Source organism: Pangasianodon hypophthalmus, chromosome 13 (genome assembly GCF_027358585.1).
Source record: "Pangasianodon hypophthalmus isolate fPanHyp1 chromosome 13, fPanHyp1.pri, whole genome shotgun sequence".
Classification (NCBI taxonomy): domain Eukaryota; kingdom Metazoa; phylum Chordata; class Actinopteri; order Siluriformes; family Pangasiidae; genus Pangasianodon; species Pangasianodon hypophthalmus.
In genome coordinates, this window is record NC_069722.1 from 880,764 (window position 1) to 895,541 (window position 14,778).

At 46.5% G+C, this 14,778-nt stretch overlaps 1 protein-coding gene across 3 annotated transcripts in view; it reads left to right on the forward strand.

Moving 5' to 3' along the window:
- Positions 1-14,778, forward strand: part of setd1a (SET domain containing 1A, histone lysine methyltransferase) — a 28,854-nt gene that overhangs the window by 9,085 nt on the left and 4,991 nt on the right. For all 3 annotated transcript variants that reach the window (XM_034309705.2, XM_034309703.2, XM_034309704.2), the window contains exons 7-20: positions 1-366; positions 912-1,874; positions 2,552-2,725; positions 2,925-3,012; positions 3,926-4,086; positions 5,642-5,681; positions 5,773-5,968; positions 6,059-6,114; positions 6,747-8,092; positions 8,995-9,391; positions 10,549-10,727; positions 11,467-11,577; positions 12,913-13,032; positions 14,058-14,195. The exon at positions 1-366 is cut by the window's left edge and continues 1,231 nt beyond it. In XM_034309705.2, the coding sequence (XP_034165596.2) occupies positions 1-366; positions 912-1,874; positions 2,552-2,725; positions 2,925-3,012; positions 3,926-4,086; positions 5,642-5,681; positions 5,773-5,968; positions 6,059-6,114; positions 6,747-8,092; positions 8,995-9,391; positions 10,549-10,727; positions 11,467-11,577; positions 12,913-13,032; positions 14,058-14,195 (4,335 nt within the window). The remainder of the gene's footprint in view (positions 367-911; positions 1,875-2,551; positions 2,726-2,924; positions 3,013-3,925; positions 4,087-5,641; positions 5,682-5,772; positions 5,969-6,058; positions 6,115-6,746; positions 8,093-8,994; positions 9,392-10,548; positions 10,728-11,466; positions 11,578-12,912; positions 13,033-14,057; positions 14,196-14,778) is intronic.

The window sequence follows — 14,778 nt, forward strand, 5'->3', positions numbered from 1 at the left end:
GAGCAAAAATCCAAGTTCTCCTTCCTCGCCTCCGACGACGAGGATGAGGAAAAGAAGGACGAGGGCGCCCAAGGAGGCTCGAGGAAGCTGAGGGAAGAGGGAGGAGACAGAGAGATGGACGGAGGACAGCAGAGGAGAGCGGACAGGAGGAGCAGGGTGAGAAAACAGACAGCGCCGCCAGGTGGAGGAGGAGGAGATGGAAGGAAAAGCCCTACGGATATGGCGTCCTCCGCCGCCTCCATCTCCGGATCGCTGTCGGAGACGACGCAGGGGCAGCAGGTCCTCGTACAGGAGGAACACGCAGCATCCGACTCGCAGAACGTGACAGGTGCACACACACCGCCCACCTACAACGGAGAGCGACAGGTGAGCGACCTTTTACTTCCCAGCCTTAAACCCGGCGCTAGTTTCTCTTCTCCTGGTTTCTGATTGGTCAGAAGGTTTTCTATATAATGTAATATGCGACGAGAAAATTATCTAATGACCCAAAATACAAGTTTTATTCTAAAAGAATGGAGGTAAATGCAGGCGTATAGAAAATCTAAAAACGATCCCATTTGGCTCATGTAAAGCTAACACCGTCTGAATAGGGCCGTTGGTTTATAAACTGAATCTCAGGAAACTGATTCGAACTCAAAGCTAAAATTGTTACAGAGAAAAACAACTTGTTTGTTGCCGTAAAATCTGATCTTAATCGATGCTCGAGATCAGATCTGCAGGCGTCAGCGTAACGCACATTAATGCGCTGTTTATGGTGGTTCAGCGGTTGCACGTTGCACGCCTGTACGCTTTAGATATATGACCTGTAAGCGTCGGGAATCGGATTCACGCAGCGTTGCATTGTGGGATCGATCCGCCGTTTGTCTTTAACGAGGCATTTTTCTCATCATCTTCACTTCCTCCTCTTTCAGCCGTCTCCTCATTCCTCCGGAGAAGACATGGAAATCTCTGACGAAGACGACGGCGGCGGCGACGGCGGCGGCATCGCTACGGTGACGCAGCACCACGCTTCGTCGTCCTCCTCCCCCGCTCCGTCGTCTCAGTCGGCGCTGCCCTCTCAGAGCGCCGACCCGTCGTCCGGCTCGCCCCCGGACAGCACGCAGCACTTCGGCGCCTCCATGCCGCTCCCTCACATGCCCTCTTACCCTCCCCACCTGCCCCCTCCTCCCCCGCCCGGCTTCTCTCTCCAGCCCCCGCCCCCGCCCCCGGGCGTGCCCCCTCCCCTGCCCCACATGGAGCTCCACCCGGAGTACCCCATGCCCCCCCACCTGTACGACTACGCCAACTCCGTGGAGCTGATGAGCCAGTACGCCGGGACGTCCTTCCAGATGCAGGCGCACATGCTCAGCCGCCTGCACCAGCTGCGAGAAAAACACGCGCCCGGTTCCGAGTACCCGCCCTCTTACCACCTCCACTCTCTGCCCCCTCCCCCGCACGCGCCGCACCCCCACCACCCCTACATGGACCAAGACGGAGCTGCAGGGAACCACTACGACCAGGACCACCGCTACATGCCTCCTCACATGCCCACGTACCCGTACCCGGACCCCCACGCCGCCCAGCTGCCCCCTCACCACCCGCACGCCATGCCTCCGCCCCCTCACTCCCCGTGGCCTCCTCACGTCCTGCCCCAGCACTACCCCTCCCACTACCCGCCCCCGGCGTACGGCGCCGTGCCGGGCGTAGACGGCGAGCAGTACCCCATGACCATGATGGGTCAGAACCCTCACGAGGCCACGGTCCAGCTGGTTCTCTCTGCTCTCATCGACGAGATGAAGAACATCATGCAGAGGGACCTGAACCGCAAAATGGTGGAGAACGTCGCCTTCGGAACCTTCGACGAGTGGTGGGAGCGTAAAGAGCGGAAGGCCAAGGTGAGACTCGAACTGGATACCAACAGATTTATTCGTAAATCATTCGTAGGAGCGCTTACACAACAAACGCGCTCGTTAGACTTATTTATTTCAGTCACACACCAATTCATTGACCATTTCGTAAAACTCGCATTAAGGCGTCACTTTAATGACTTGAAAGGAAGCAGATCAATAAATTAAGACGAATAAGATTAGCCCTTAAATTTGGACAAAAGTAATGGCGCCCTGTAAAAGGAGGAGGAGTTAGTGTGTGTCTGTGGAAGCTGGTGCGCTGCAGTGGCTGAGCTGCGTTAGTGGAAGATACAGAGCACCGTTTAGTCGCCATTTCGTTGTTTTCAGCTCTGTGTGAGATTGTGAGTTTTTTGGGCGGGGCTAAAAGTAAATCGTCTCCGCCCTGAGCGTGCTTGGTAGTTTATTTGGCATTTATCAACGTACGCACGTACGTCACACTCACCAGGTCCACTGACGATTTACATACACTTCCCCGTATGCAAAGTCACACATCACCTCCAGACCGCGCAGTGCATTATGGGTACTCACGGTTCGAACACCATTCGCTTTAATCCTTTGTGAGATTTTTATAAACGTGCCTGATTTTTCTCCGCTATCCTGAAATCCTAAGCAGCGCTCTATAAAATAACACGGACGTGGTTTCACACGTTTGTTGTCTCTCTCAGCCGTTCCAGACCGCGATGAGGGGCGTGACGGCGGTGCGGGACGAGGAGAAGAAGGAGGAGAAGACGACGAGCAGCCGGCCGCGCGAGCCGCTGATGTCTCTGGTGGACTGGGCCAAGAGCGGAGGCATGGAAGGGTTCTCTCTGCGCGGGGCTCTGCGTCTGCCTTCGTTCAAGGTGACAACCTGACATAGAAATGTCTCCTTACATTAAATACAGATTTAAAAAAATACGAGTTTTAGCGTTCACTTCATATAAACGGAAAAAAAAGCCGTGCGTGTGAAGTGGGCGTATTTTGTTTTTCGCAGTACGAGGTATAAAACCAGGAAGCAGCGGCAGTGCCGTCTCCGCGCTAACCGTGATCTTTATTTCGCAGGTGAAAAGGAAAGAGCCTCAGGAGCTGGCGGAGGACGCGACGCTGAAACGAGTCAGACCTTCAACTCCACCAGACGAGGAGGACGAAGGTGAAATCATTCAGACCGCAGCGAGACTTTCGCAAATTATCACAAGCGCAGATTTCATCACACACAGCATTCAGGCATTCTGTCACGTCACCTCATTATTTAATCATCATCTGTGTTGCGTCAAAAGGAAACAAAAACACTTCAGGCGAGTGTAAACGACGCTGTCAGTGTCTGTAACGTAACCGTAACCACACACACTTCCTCGTCCTGACTCGCCTCCTGTTATTACTCTCAGTAATGCAGATGAAATAAAGAGCCGTAATAAAAACTACGGTCACGCGGCGCTCGTTCGTTTCTCCGAATGAAGAGAATGAAGAGAATCCGAGATGCCTGTTGTGACTTGACTGCTGAAGTGCGACATCACGTCACCTCACGTCTCAAAAATAGACACGTTATTTGTAGTCGCAGTGAAATATTTTCCATCTCCTCATTTTCACACTTTGTCCTCCGTGTTCGCGTATCTCTCTCGCTCGCTCCCCGTCTGATGGTTTGGGGAGATGGTCAAGCGCTTGAGGCCACTTCCTGTAAAAGCGCACTGGTGGTTGAGAAGAAAAGTGTGAAAACAGCTTAAAGCCGCAAAAAAAACCCAAACAAACACACATTTAAAACACTTTGTATTTTGATAAGGAAAAACAGTAAATAATTATGAATGTCACAAGCTTTTTTTTATTATTATTTATTTATTTTTTTTTTAAATTGGAGCTTTAAAATTCTAGATGTTACACAAACTGTAATAAAAACTTCTCCTTCTGACACTGTGTTAGAACTGAAACATGGTGTTACGAGTGCAACAAGGAGTGTGTGAAGTGTTTCTTTCCTGTGTCACGCTGAGCTCTGTGTAAACTATCTTCGTGTGTGTGTGTGTGTGTGTGTGTGTGTGTGTGTGTGTGTGTGTGTGTGCGCGCGCGCTCAGACTCGTACCAGGGTAAAGTGTCCGACAGCGTGAGCCGGCCGGAGGAGACCCGAGCAGCCGAGAGAGACGCGGTACAGAGGAGAAAAAGACCCAAACCACGTAAACCTTACGATCTGGACAGTGAAGGAGAGGAGACGTCCGACGAGTCGTCTTCTGAAAAGGTGTGTGTGTGTGTGTGTGTGTGTGTGTGTGTGTGAGAGAGAGAGAGAGAGAGAGTGAGAGAGAGAGAGAGAGACGTGTCTGTATAGGAGCGATGGATTGATTTATTAAAGATTTGATTGTATTTTCATTTGTACAGTAACAGAGTCGTACGACGCTTCGATACGCTTTCAGTAGTAAACGTGGTAAACGTTAGATTTTATAACGTTAGGTGCGATTTAACGGATCTTCCACGCTGCACACTCCTCACGCCGCGCCGTATTTATTTATTTATTTATTATTTTTTTTACTTTTATTTTTATTTAGTTTAATATACAAGATTAACAATACAAAAAAAAAAACTTTTTCCCCACACAGAAAACATAACAAAGCCAAACAGATGAGGTTATCATTTCTATAACATTTACAGTTTACTTACCTGAGGATGTCTTTATATTCTTTATACATCAACCGCTGTAACATTTACAGTTTTCATCCCAAAAAGATTGGATTTTCTCACAACTCCAAAATATACGTGCGTGGTCTTGCTTCTCCGCGCCGTATTTTTACCTTCGTGTCCGTTAAAACCCCCGAATCCTGATCGGTGATTGGTGAACAAGTGATTTCAAAACCTGCTATTAAAGCCTCGTTTGAATTCTTTACTCACTTATTTGATTTATTTCTTCTATTTTTTAACCCATAAAGAACTCTGTGTTCATAAAAATTATAATTAGCACTGACGAGCTGAATTATAGGTGTTGAGTGACTTCAGGCTGCGTGTGGTGTTTGTTTATTTTCCCGCAAAATGGTATTTTAATATCGAGAAATCGCAACGCTGCAGCCCCTTCTGTTCCCTTGAGCAAAACCTTTAATCCTGTATGTTGACCTCTGACCCTGACCTCTGACCCCTGACCCCAGTGTCCTAAGAAGCCTGTTGCTGTTATAATGAGCTCCACTCTTCTGCGAAGTCTTTCCACTGGATGTTGGAGCGTGGCTGTGGGGATTTGTGTTCATTCAGCTACAAGAGCATTAGTGAGATCAGGCGCTGATGTTGGGATGTCGAGGAGGTCTGGGGTTCAGTCGGTGTTCCAGTTCATCCCAAAGGTGTTCAGTGGGGTTGAGGTCAGTGCTCTGTGCAGGACACTCGAGTTCTTCCACTCCAACCTTCACACACCGTGTCTTCATGGAGCTCGCTTTGTGCACAGGGGCATCGTCATGCTGGAGCAGGTTTGAGTCTCTTAGTTCCAGTGAAGGGAAACTGTAAAGCTACAGCACACACAGACGTTCTATATGAGTGTGTGTTTGGAGAATAAGCACATATGGGTGTGAAGGTCAGGGGTGCACATACTTTTGGCTGTATAGTGTAGTTTAAAGTGAATCTCGAGCATCTTTGAAAGAGCAGCTCAGTAATGTTTGGTGTCATTGCGTGGAGTGAACAGTAGGTGGCAGCAGTGCTCTTTGTGTGATTTGTGCCATGATGTACAAGTCTGAAGAACAGTTAATGTGCTGTTATTAATGTGTAGAAGTGTTATTAATGTTCTGTTAACGTGTTATTAACGTGTTATTCACTGTGTTCAGGAGGAGGATGAAGACGACAGCGAGAAAGACGAGTCCGAGGGTGAGCAGCGTTCCAGTTTTACTTATTTCCAATTTATGATGTTTTTATTTTAAGTGTTAATGTGTTTGTTTGTGTTTGTTTGTCGTCCCAGACGAAGCCCTCAGCGCGGACAGCGACGACGAGAGCCTCTCCTCTTCATCCGAAAGCTTGTCATCGTCCTCTTCCTCCTCCTCGTCGTCTTCATCCTCGGACGAGGACGAGGAGGAGCTGGAGCGGGCAGACGAGAGCGAGGCCCTGGACACGATGGACGAGTCGACGATGGACAGCGTTGCCGTGGAGAAGGAGAAGTGTGTAGCGGTTTAATATTTAGCGCGAAAGGAGGAAACGGGTTTCTGTTTATCGACGTTTTTGTTTTTCTGTCTGTTTCTGCGTCACAGGGTGAAGACGAGCGTCGGCGAGTCGCCTGCCGTCGCTGCCGCAGAGGTCAAAGCAGGTCAGCGACGAACTTTTCGAATACGACTCTAAATACAAACTAATCAATTTATATCGAAAATTTAAACTTTTCATGAAATCATGTTCTGATAAAACACCATCTGTATGTTGTTTTTGTTTTTTTGTTTTTTTTTTGGGGGGGGGGGGGGATAAATGTTTGTTGTTGTTTACTTTATTTTCACAAATTTAAAAATTGTTTAATTATTTTTTTAATTAATTTTTTTTTTTTTTTTTTTTTTTTTAATTTGATAGTTATGTATTTCTGTGTAGTGAACAGGAAGCTATTTAGGAGTCATAAATATTAAAATATTTTATAAAAACAAGTTGGTTATAATTAAGTAATGATATTTTATTAATTCATTTTTATTGCATGTATTTATTTATTTATTTTAATGTTGTGTTTTTAGTTTTGCAGCTTTGGATCCTAAGCTACTTCCTGTTTATTATTAAATAATGTTTTTTTATTCATTAGATTTATTTGTTATATGACATTAATGCTAAATATAATAATTAGAAGGAAAAGATTCTTCCATAGCAATGATTATTAGGATAAAATATGACAATATTGCACTGTTTTTGGTTTGTTACCGCTAATGTTTTTTAAATTTTATTTTATTTGATTTATTTTTTTAGAAGATAAGATGGCCCCTGCTGCGTCTGCAGATCACCGGCCGCCGTCTCCTCCTTGTCCTCGGCCGTCTTCTCCCATCCTGCCTCCTCTGAAGAAGCGCCGCAAGACCGTGTCCTTCTCCATGGAGGAGAGCGAAGCCAAACCCTCCATCCACGTCCCTGCTGCACCTCTCTCTCCGTCCTCCGCCTCCTCCGCCGCCGCTTCTCCATCCCTCCTCCTTTCTCCGGTCAAATCACAGCCGCCGGATCAGCTGATTTCATCATCGCCGACCACCGTCGCTCCGACCGCGTCCTCCAAACCTGCCCCGATGCTTCGCCCTTTTGCTTCGCGCCCGACCAAGGCCACGCCCCCTTCAGCCTCACCCACTTCGGTTCTCACGGTCCCGCCTCCCGTGCGCTCGCTGCGTCCGGAGGAACCCAGGAAACGTTCTCCGTCGCCGCAGACGACCCCCGCCAAGTCTCCTTCCAGACGCGGCAAGGAATCCCCCAGAACCCCTCCCACTCCCGTCTGTCTCACAGTCCAGAACCTTCCGTTGGACCACGCCTCTCTGGTCCGGGTGGCCTACGAAGACCCCGCCCCCATCCCTCCAACGCCCAATCAGAAAGGGCGTCCACGCGGCAGGCCTCGGACCGTCAGCTTGTCAGCTCCCTCCACGCCCTCGCTGCTGGAGGAGGATGAGTTTGATGATGATGATGATGAAGAGGAGCTTCTGAATCAGGGGCTGAAGCTCAGGGAGCAGCTCGGAGCGTCCTGTTTGCTGCAGCTGGCCTCCGCGTCCACGCCCGACCTCTCCGTGCTGGCCCACGTGGCCGCCGAGATGGACGCGGACGAAGACGTCGACTCGGAGGAGACGGAGACATCAGACGAAGCCGAAGAGCACAAACTGGAGGAGGACGAAGAATCGCGTCTCTTCCCGTTGGATCCGGGCGGAATGCTCGTCCTCCAGGAGCACAACTACTCCAAATCCGCAGCCTTCCTCGCTCCTCCTCTTTCTCCTGCTTCCTCTGCCGCACAAAAGAGGACGAAACAGGACGCGGCGGTGCTGCTCCCCACAGACTTCCATCAGCACTGCGTCCAGGAGGCTCCGGAGGAGGTGATCGGAGACGCTCAGACGGACACGCCCGAGCTCTACGGCGTGGGGCTCGTCGGAGACGATGCCGGAGATCCGGCCGAGGTGCAGGCGCTCAGCCCGGTTTCCAAACGCAGAGGCTCGTTCAAGAGGGAGGAATCCGTGGAGAAAGGGAAGAGTAAAAAGAGGACTCGGAAAGACAAAGAGAACGTGGAGCTGCAGCCCGCTAAAAAGCAGAAGCAGGAGCACGGCAGGAAGCAGAGGAAAGGGAAGTTAGAGGTGTGTGTACAGTGTGTGTGTGTGTGTAGTGTGTGTGTGTGTAGTGTGTGTGTGTGTAGTGTGTGTGTGTGTGTGTGTGTGTGTGTGTGGCGAGTCTGCAACCTCGTTTTGACACCAGATTTGTGAAATAACGTTGAACAATCCGCAAACATCCGCTTCAGTTGTGAGCAAAGTGATAGCAATGCTGTACCGGTTATTTCTCCATTCCTGAATTTCGTCATTCTCACTGCAGCAAAGCGTAATCTGTTTACAGTCTGTTTTCTTTCCCCTTAAGTACAACATTCCACAAATTCCGCTGAAGCTCGTCTTAAACCAGTTCAGCGTGCGGCGGCGCCGCCAAGCGTCTGATGTTCGAGCGTTTTAGTTTTGCTGCAGCGTCACACGTAACGGACGCCCGCGATGTCGCACGTGCGCCGCCGTCGTGTTGTAGCACACGTCACACTTCCTGTCCGCTGTAAAACACGAACAAATCTTATGTCACGCTCACTTATTTCCTCTCACTGTACTTTGGTATGACTCCGCCCCCTTAGGCCACGCCCCTCAAACCTAAATTACGTCTTAGAAAGAATATTGCTGCCGTTATTGCTACATAAATGGTTTAAGAATGTGATTAATAATTTATAAGACTATGGAGCTTCATTTATTTTGATTATTTTTATATTTATCGTGTAAGAATATGAGATTGTTTAAAAATATGGATCTTGAATGATTTTTTTTGACACGTTCACAATAACTTTGTATTATTATTTAGTAATTTTAATTCTAACAAAGTGGAAGAGAGAGAGACCGAGCAGCTAGGGTTAATGTCGCACCAAATTATTTACAAAACGTAAACTGTTATAAACGCTACGCCGTGAGAACAAGCACTGACTGTAACCTCTGCGTTCCGTCTCTGATGTCAGGACTTCGCCCCGGAGGAGGACGTGGACGTGGAGCAGCTGGAGACGGCCGATCTGTCCAGCTCCAGCTCCGATTCGGCCGACTCCGACTTCGGCCTGGACGAGCACCTCGGGTTCGAGCGCGAGGAGGTGAGGAAAAGCGAGCGTCTCTTCCTGCAGGAAGCCGGAGTCACGCCGTCCACCCAGAGGAAGTCCAGCCTGGCTCCGCCCCCTCTCCCGATCTCGCAGTGCTCGTTCAAGCAGCGCAGCGAGTTCGAGCAGATGACCATCCTGTACGACATCTGGAACACCGGGCTGGACCAGGAGGACATGCGTCTCCTGAAGGTCACGTACGAGAAGCTGCTGCAGGACGACCACAACACGGACTGGCTCAACGACACGCACTGGGTCCCTCACACTAATATCCTTTTTACACGCTTTCGCTAACGCTTTATTTTTTTTTTTTGGCGTTTACACTCTGACTGAAATCACGAGATTTTAAAAAAAAATCAGAGTTTGTGATTTGCTGGAATCACGGTTAATGTTGTAGAATGTTTTTTTTTTGTTTGTTTTTTTTATTTAATCTGTTTATTATCCTCCTCAGTTTACGTGAAGCATCCGGCGTACGAGTCCCTGTGAACGAGCCGTTGCTATGGAAACGCCCACAAAAGATTCGAAACGCACGTTTAAAACGTTCCGCTACGCAAACGCATTTGAATATTAATCGCGCTTACACCACAGCGATGCCGAATGCTGGACCGTGATTGGTCGGAAGGTGTTGATTAATTTTCCTGGAACTGCAGCTCTGACGGTAGTTTATTTATAATGGATGCGCTCGTTCTAATACGTTATCGTTTCTATAGCAACAGCAGCTCGTTCACAGGGAGTCTAATAAACAGATTAATAAAACAAAACTAACCTGTTTCCTGAACGTTCCACAGAATTACCTGGAACTATCGATTGATAACAAGTGCGTGTTTGTTTATTTATTTTTTTAAATAAATAGAAAATTGTAATTGTAGGTAAATTGCTGTGGTGTAAAAGGAGTAAAACACTTGGGAGCTTCCTGTTAGAGGAAAATGATCGATTTCAGGGCAACTCCGCTTCATCACGGAAACTTTTTACGTACGTACGGGATATATACGTACGTTCTGTCGCATTTAATGTTTAGTTTATTAGCTGTAGCTATAAGCTTCAGGCAGGTGATCGAGTGCTCTCGGTTTGTCAGAGCAACACCGCCCCCTAGTGGCAGGCCATTGCTCCTGTCTCAGCTGATGACTCAAAGTAAAACATCTTCAACATTCACATGTCGATTTTTAATTTTTTTTTGCACGTATTTATCACGCAGTTTGATTGAATGCTATTATTATAAAATTATTGTTGTATGTCTCACTCCATCGCAGCGTGAGTATTGCAGAGATCAGTATCGTGATAACGATATATCGCGCAGCTCTTGACCTCACAGAACTCTTTAACAGGAATGACGCGCGAATTAACGTAGAGCATCGACGTTCGGTTTCTGTGCGTGTCGAGTCTCTCTTCTGTGAGTCGTAACTGACCCTTGACCCCCGTTCGCACTCACTAACATCCCGAACCCGCGGCGTAAGAAGAAGGCGGCGGACGGGCAGCTGAGGGAGCACGTCACGGGATGCGCCCGCAGCGAGGGTTATTACGCCATCAGCCGCAAAGAGAAGGACGTGTACCTGGACCTGGACCTCCCCGAGGCCGTGCAGGAAGCTGTGGACTACGACGTGGCGGTACGCGTCCTCACACGGTGTCCGCTCTTACAGGTGTACGAGGTGTACGTCACCTCCGAGTCACGCAGGCGCATCGCTGTCGTTACAGTCTCTCTTATACGACTCTCTCTGTAACACTCGCTGTCTTCAGCGTCCCGTCTTTACAAACTTTACACAAAATCCTGATTAAATAAAAAGATAAAATTGTTCTACATTCCAGTCAACACCTTAGCTTTTCCAAAACTAGTTATTATTATTATTATTATTATTTTAATGAAGATATATATATATATTTTTTTTCATGGGACAGTCTTAAACTGCCTACATTTTGTATATCAGGTTTATATTTTTTTAATTATCTACGATTTTGGGCATCAGCTTTAAATTTTTTTCGGCTGAATGTTAAATTTTTTAGCACGTTTATGAAAGTCTTACAGTTTAAACGTTTCAACTCGTACACGTGGAAAATCCGTTTACTTTTTAATGTAAGTGATATTTAGAAAAAAAAATCCACATTTGTTTGTTATGCAATAGTATAATTAATAAAAGTAATAAATAATCTGGATATGATTTTTAAAAAAAAAAATTTATGCACGAGAAGGTTAGAGACTGAGACTGTCAGATGTTTAGATAAAGTTTATTATTAAGCTGAACTCTGACACTGTCCTGTTTCTCTCTCTCTCTCTCTCTCTCTCTCACTTTCTCTCTCTCTCTCTCACTTCTCTCTCTCTCTCTCTCTCTCTCTCTCTCTCTCTCTCAGGGCTCGAACCGTGTGCTGTCGGAGAGGCGCTCGGAGCAGCGGCGTCTCCTCAGCGCCATCGGCACGCCCGCCGTCATGGACTCGGACCTGCTGAAACTCAACCAGCTCAAGGTGAATCCTCACGCCGTTGGCCTTCACTCCGCCTTATCGCACGCTCGCCTCCGATTACGTCGCGTGTGCTGACCTTGTAGTCGCGGTTTTATTGTCTGACGCGGCACGGAACAAGTCCAAACGCTCCACCTGTCGCTATTTATACAAATATTTATAGCTTTTCGAAATCGTCCTGGATATAAAAAGGGAGAAAAACGATGGCTATTATTTCATTTAAATAAGTGGCAGGCGATCATTTCTCTAAAGCGCGGTTCATCAGCTAGATTCGAAAATGTAAAACGTACTGAAACTCGTCTAAAGGATTAAAGTGAGTGATATCGCTTTAAAGCGGCCATTTGTAACTTTTTAAACTTTTTAATCCTGTACTACATGTACATATAATTTTAAACATTCTAACACTCTGTGAGTCGCGATGTTGTCCAGCAACAGAATGTAGACTCTGTAGCTCTGGATTCTTAATTTCTGGTTGGATTTCTGGTTGTTCTGAAGATTAGCTCCACCCCTTTTTTTCCTTAAAAGGGAAAGCATGCGGCGTGACACGTACGTGGGTTAAACTATATATGTGTGTGTGTGTGTGTGTGAGTGTGTGTGTGTGTGTGTGTGTGTGTGTGTGGTCTTTTCGTGCTCAAGGACAAGATTTGTCAATGTTTTTTTTTTTTTTTTATTATTATTATTATAATCGCACCTCACAGGGGCTGTAAAGATTACACACCGCAGCTTTAATCAAAAGCAGACAGACACGGTTGTACTCGGATTTAACGCCCCGTTCAAAGTTCAAGGACGTTGACCTTTGACCCTGTTCTTCTGCAGAGCGTTTAAAGTTCTCCAGCGTCGGAGAGATAAAGTGTGATCTGTGATGCGGAAAGACGCGACTCGCCTTCGTGCCGAGTTTCATTCAGCAAAACTTTAACCGGTTACAGGACCGCGTTTATTTACAGCGACACAAACATAAGTCTGCATTCTGATTGGTCAGGATTGTTGATTAATTCTCTATAACCGCAGCTCTGACAGTAGTGCAGCTCTAAATCATATGTTTATTTATAATTAATGCGCTCGTTCGAACGTTATTGTTTCTGTAGTAACAGTTTTGGGGTTTTTTTTGTTTTTGTTTTGAAAAATTGGTAATACGGTAAAAATTTGTCATAGAAATAAAACTCTTGGGTGCATGCTGTTCTAGGAAAATAATCAACTTCAGGGTGGAAACAGTAACTCCGCTTCATCACAGCGACACAGTGTTTGTTACGTACTCGTATCTTTATCAGTGAATAACTCATTGAACTGGTTAAAAAAAAAAAAAGCAAAAATTTCTTTTTTCCTCTGTTCGTCTGCCTGCAGTTCCGCAAGAAGAAACTGCGCTTCGGTCGCAGCCGCATCCACGAGTGGGGTCTGTTCGCCATGGAGCCCATCGCCGCGGACGAGATGGTCATCGAGTACGTGGGTCAGAACATCAGACAGGTAAAATTACTGCTGCCGCTGAAGACTCCTGCACGCCGAGGACGAAAAAAAACCCAAAACAGCAGATTATACGTGTGATGGTCACATGACCGTCAGTGTAATTAAACTCACGTGTGCGGGAGCGATACGTCGTACACACTGTGTTCATTTGAGAACGTTTTAATCGCTCCACTGCCGTGACTCATCACCACAGCATCCACATCTTCTAAACATCTTTAGAACCCCATAGGGCTCGTTAGACGCTCGTTAGACGCTCGTTAGACGCTCGTTAGACGCTCGTTAGACGCTCGTTAGAGGCCCATTAGAGACTCGTTTGCACGTTATAATATTCTTTATCTAGAATATCAGTGTACGAAAGCCTTAATGATTTTATTTTGCATTGTTCATTGCAAATAAGTGTCATGGAAGCGTATCATTTTTCTGCATATTTAGTTTAGTGCGTATCTCCCAGCGCTTAACGACTATCCGGATTCCTCCAAGGGAAAAAAGTTATTCGTAATAATAATTCTAAATGATGTCGCACTTCTGAGGGTTTCATTATGACTCGCCCTCGAGGCTTTAATCCGGAAGAAGAGTTCAGGAACTTCACAATTTATTAAAGATAAATTATTCAGAGACTCGTGAGGCGCGAGTGAGGTCTTTTTTTGTTTATTTTTCTTTCTTCAAAATCTTAAAATGTTCTGAAAGATCAGGATCTGCTTAACTTTTATGCTTTAGTTCTCCTAGTGTATGTGGCTCTATTGACATTTATTACATAATTATAAATATTTATAAGTTATTTACTTAAACATGAGTGTGAGTGTTTGTGTGTTTAGTTTTGCGGGTATTAGGAATCTGTTTATTTATTTATTTATTTATGCAGAAGTCTAAGTGTAAAACATGTTTGGTATGAACTCGTGTCGTTTTGTTTATTTTTTTTTAAACGCCGTCATGAAGCGACCCGTTAGTCACGCTCCGTGTGCCTTCTGACTGCTGGGAAAATGCCGGAATTTCGCACTGAACCTGTTTATCGCGAATCGTTTCAGATGGTGGCTGATAATCGGGAGAAGCGCTACGCTCAGGAAGGCATCGGGAGCAGCTACCTGTTCCGTGTCGATCACGACACCATCATCGACGCCACCAAATGCGGAAACCTGGCTCGCTTCATCAACCACTGCTGCACTGTGAGAGCACACACACACACACACACACACACACATGCGCTAGTTCTCCTGAAGCAGATCGGTGTTAGGCAATGTTCTAATGAAAACACTACTAGCAGTGTTAGTGCATCTAACAGCTCGTTGTGTTGTGTAACTCCAAACACACACACACACACACACACACACAGGGTTTCACTTCAACCCAATGAACTTCAGTACGCTCATCAGTACAACGGTTTATTTTTAGGTTTAAAATGAGTAATGCTCAGGTCACCTGACGTGTCACAAGAGACTATCTGTGCTGAGCGTGAAGAGGACACAAAGGACTCATACAGTCAGGTCAGGTCCATAAGTATTTGGACAGTGACACAATTTTGGTAATTTTGCCCCTGGACTCCACCACAGTGGATTTGAAATGAAGCAATCGGGATGTTTGCTCAAGGGGTTTAACAAAAAATGTTGCATTAACTGTTCAGGAATTGTATCCTTTTTTTTTTCTTCCGCTCCATTTTCATTTTCACAGGCTTAAAAGTAATTGAACAATTGACCGATAAGCAGTTTCATGGCCAGATGTGGCCTGTTTCCGGAATATTTCATGACAGAT